Source organism: Oncorhynchus kisutch, unplaced genomic scaffold (genome assembly GCF_002021735.2).
Source record: "Oncorhynchus kisutch isolate 150728-3 unplaced genomic scaffold, Okis_V2 scaffold1742, whole genome shotgun sequence".
Classification (NCBI taxonomy): Eukaryota; Metazoa; Chordata; class Actinopteri; order Salmoniformes; family Salmonidae; genus Oncorhynchus; species Oncorhynchus kisutch.
Window position 1 is genome coordinate 6,103 of NW_022263687.1, and position 4,475 is coordinate 10,577.

At 38.8% G+C, this 4,475-nt stretch overlaps 1 protein-coding gene across 2 annotated transcripts; it reads right to left on the reverse strand.

Moving 5' to 3' along the window:
- Window positions 1-972: 972 nt before the first annotated feature.
- LOC116367786 (uncharacterized) lies at window positions 973-4,104 on the reverse strand. 2 transcript variants are annotated; one of them, XM_031818961.1, is made up of 5 exons: window positions 3,882-4,104; window positions 2,760-3,077; window positions 2,408-2,531; window positions 1,820-1,859; window positions 973-1,601 (listed from the first exon to the last, which is right to left on the reverse strand). In XM_031818961.1, exons 1-5 carry the CDS (start codon window positions 3,949-3,951, stop codon window positions 1,509-1,511), a joined length of 645 nt encoding a protein of 214 aa, XP_031674821.1. In that variant the 5' UTR covers window positions 3,952-4,104; the 3' UTR covers window positions 973-1,508. The 2 variants fall into 2 exon arrangements, with proteins under 2 accessions (XP_031674821.1, XP_031674820.1); XM_031818960.1 differs by lacking the exon at window positions 973-1,601 and having other exon boundaries at window positions 1,611-1,859.
- Window positions 4,105-4,475: the final 371 nt, after the last annotated feature.

A 4,475-nucleotide genomic window follows, 5' to 3' on the forward strand; every position in this document is an offset into this window, starting at 1 on the left:
AGGGCAGATTTTTAGCTAGCTAGTTAGCCACCGTAGTACAACACAACGAGATGTAACAATTCACGTTTTTTTTCTGTCAATAAAGACATTTAGCTTGTGATGTGATTGGTCTGAAGCCAAATCCAAACTGGCTTCCCTTGACACTTTTTGTTTATTTTGGTGCACCAGGACCAATCACAGCTGAATGATGGGCATTTTCAGGCAGAGTTTTAATACTCTTTCATGCGCATACAGTTTCAAGACAGGTCTGATTTATAATTGGAAACATGCAGGTGCCCAGTCTTATCAGAAATGTCACATGCATTAGTGTGAAATTTACGCAATGTTTATAAATGAGGCCCCTGGGGTTTGTGAGGGAGCTTGAGAGGATTTTGCACCTATAACATTTCTGTCAAAAAGTAAAGTTGATATCTTATTTGGTAACTGCACCAGAAGCAGAAGCAGCCTGAATCCAAACATACTGGCCAACTGCAGAACCACACATTACTCAATGTTGTCTGCTGAGACTGAGTACAGAACTCAACGTCTATCCAACGTTAGTTGTTCAATAGAGAAACAAAGTAACACTTGGGTTGACTAGTCATAATGGACCTTGAGAGCTGAGAGGAGGAAGTGGTGCTGTTTTCTAGCTTCTACCAGTCTTACTGTTTCACAGAAACACTTGGACCTCTGCTAGTGCATCCTGGTCTTTGCAAAGCACCACGAGGCCGAATTATTAACTACAGCCACCTCAACAGGTTCCACTTCCTCCTTTATACACAAACAATGATAGATTCTGCTCCACCACAAGGCTGAAGGGTTCTTATATCATATAAGCCTGATGTACTGTAGATAATGGTTTGTTTTCCTCTAGAGTGTACATGCTGGGTTAGATCCATACAGTATACGATGTGGATAACAGTGAGTTTTCCTCTAGAGTGTACATGCTGGGTTAGATCCATACAGTATACATATTACTATAGAGGCCATGGATCTGTTTGGAAATGACGTTTTAATAAATGCTTTAGTTTTGTCGTTACATCTCTTCACCTGAACATGTAACTCATGTAGGCCTACATGATACATGGAGATGGAACATTGAAAGCAAGGAAAATACATTTGTCACGAAGCATGTTGTGATGATGACTGTAAATCTCTACTGCTGCAGGGAATATCTTTTACCAATCCAATACACTGACACCTGGAGAAAATGCACATGATCACATCTGTCCACAGGAACATTGGTTCTACGTAACAATGTGCATGATTCAGCAGTAAGTGCTGATATTTACAGCAACAGAAGACGATCTACAGTACAGGACCTATTCAGCCAGATGTCTAACCAATCAATGGAACTATATAAAGTCAGTGTATCCGCTGTAAAAATAGGGGCATTACAGTAATCAATATATACAGTAAATGGACATACTGTACAGTTGTATATCCAGGGCTGGTGAAATAGTATTTAACCCCTAGTGATAGAAAAAGGTGTCTAATGACATGTCGTCATTGGTCAACGGTGCTAGAGGTCAGGGGTTAGAAGGTGTCAGCTGGAGAGTTGAGTAGATCCCATTGTCTCTACTTGTGAGCGTGTTGTAGGGATCAATGTCCTGTTGCTCCTCCTACAAATACATTAACAATATGTCACCATATTACACTTGTAAATGTAATATAGGTTTGTGGAAATATTTTAAATGTTGTCAAATTCAATTCAAAATGTGAAAGAGCATAGTCTGCAAATGCCTTACGACTGCAATATCAGCCCTGACAGTCTTTCGACTACAGGTAAGAGCAGCAAGCAGTAACAGCCCTGATTGAAAGGACCGTATTGTTGCATCACCTCTTTAAAGGTGTACACCGCTTTCTGCTGTGTTCTCCTGCTGTGTAAAAGAACAGAAGACCAGTGAATGAACGTAACATAACATAGTTTTACACAGCAGATGCTTTCTGGAACAAAATATTTGACTGTTTGTTTGTGCGTGGCTGCATGCATGTTTTTTTCCTACACTCATTTTTGACAAGGCAGGAAGTGAAAACCCTAAACAGTTCAGTTATTAGTGACTTACAATAACCTTATCGAGTCAGACTTGAATGTAGGTCAAGTAGCCTATGTCACACCCTCATGTATTTCATGACTTCAGTTAGATCTGTTCATGCTCTCTTGCCAGCTCTTTGTCACTCACAGATACACCATTGATATTTCCTTGGCAAGAGAGCAGAAACAAATATTAGACCTACAGTATAGCCTACCGCATATTTCTGAGGCCCATAGTTCTCTATATGATTTGTAGATCAGATTGCTATTTGAGATTGAATTTACAGAATATTATTACAGGACCTCCGTAACAAAGTAATAGATTAATTAAATTACCAAATATGTCAAATAGCCATCAACTTTTATTTTAACAAGCTAATAAGAATCTCTTACTTGAGATTACATTTCCTCCTGATTATTCCAACAAGGACCACAACGGCTACAAATCCTGCAAAGGCTGTTATTATCATGACATTGAAAGGACGTATGAAAGAAAGGATGTTTGTGACATGGGATCCTGAAAAAGAAAAGAGAAGAACTCATTGTGATCCTATATGGCTTGTTTCTCTTCCTCCACTCTGGTCATGTTGACAGATGCTCAATTTGAAGACTATTTTTGTTATAATCCAATTCACTTGGACTGAGATGGTAGAGATGACTAATTGAGACCAAACATTCACAGTACAAGATAAACGTGTATTACAGAATGTGTCTATTGAACTGACACGCAAAACCAAACACTTACCATTGACAGAAATATTGAGATTAAAAAAATGTCTTCCTCGATTATGTACACACTCACAGGTGTAGCTCCCTTCATCAGATGGTTGTATGTTGGTGATGTTTAGAAACACTCTGTCACTCTCTATCTGTAGTGTGACTCTGGGGTCACAAGTGTTGTCTGTACCATTTTGGTCAAACCGACGAGCCACTTTACACTCATTCCCACTACTTATCACTCTATCTACCTTACATATTACAAACATCATTTTATGAATGGTTTGGTTTGGACAGGCAGGAGTGCCCAAATCTGCTCCTGTTTCCAATGTTTTCACTTGAATCTCTGTAAACATCAAGGAAAATGGTTTGTGAGTGTATTGTTTCATCTAAAATGTTTGTTTTGCATTGAATAGCATTACAATTGCAATGCCCAGTTTGTTGCATAAGAGAAAGGTGTATGTTTGTATGTATGTGTACACACAGTTGAAGTCAGAAGTTTACATACACTTGGAGTCATTAAAACTCATTTTTCATCCACTCAACAAATTTCTTGTTAACAAAGTATAGTTTTGGCAAGTCGGTTAGGACATCTACTTTGTGCAATTGTTTACAGACAGATTATTTCACTTATAATTCACTTCATCACAGTTCCAGTGGATCAGAAGTTTACATACACTAAGTTGACTGTGCCTTTAAACAGCTTGGAAAATTCCAGAAAATGATGTCATGGCTTTAGAAGCTTCTGATAGGCTAATTGACAACATGCGGATGTATTTCAAGGCCTACCTTCAAACTCAGTGCCTTTTTGCTTGACATGGGAAAATCAATATAGTGGTGATCTTAACTGACCTAAGACAGGGAATTTTTACTAGGATTAAATGTCAGGAATCGTGAAACTGAGTTTTAAATGTATTTGGCTAAGGTGTATGTAAACTTCTGACTGTATAAATAAAATAGAGTATTCTGACAGTTTCTGCTTCCATAAATGCAGTTCAGATTGTGCTGAGTAGAACTCCTATTCATAAGAGGTAATGATAATGCCATTAATATTTAATAAATGAAACATGAGAACAGGACCCCTTTCCTTTTTCAGTGTTGTACAAACTGTACATGCATGCTGTGTGTTTGAGAACAGGACTAATCTTACCTTCAAAGGCTGTGCACACACACCACACCAGCAGAAGCAGAGAAAGCCTGAATGCACGTCTTCCACACATACTGACCAACTGCCAAACCAGACGTTAGTCCAATATTTTATGCTCAGACTGACAGCAGAACAAAAGTCAAACTAAAGTTATCCAAAGTGATGGTCCTTTGACAGGTTTGACCCAGTTACATGATCTGGTGCTGGCCGAGAGGAGGAAGTGGTGTTGTGTAAAAGTATTCTAAGTGATACTTTCACAATGACCACGCATCTCTTGGGCTGTGTCTAAGGGCTATGCGGTGCAACCATCACATACTGCATAACAGTAAATACACATGTCAAAAGGTCCACTTCCTGCTCTAGACTGAGGGGGGGGGGGTATATAAAGTGTATGTAAGTGATGGTTATTTGTATTCATTATGGATAACCATTAGCTGCTGCCTTGGCAGGTCTAATGGTACTGCTTGCATGAGTTACTTGATGTGGAATAGAGTGTTAGATCTGGTCCTCCAGGTTAATAACAGGAAATGAACCTACCCAGTGCTATGTTTATGATATAACATTATTATAATCACTCAATTATTTCCTTTAAATACC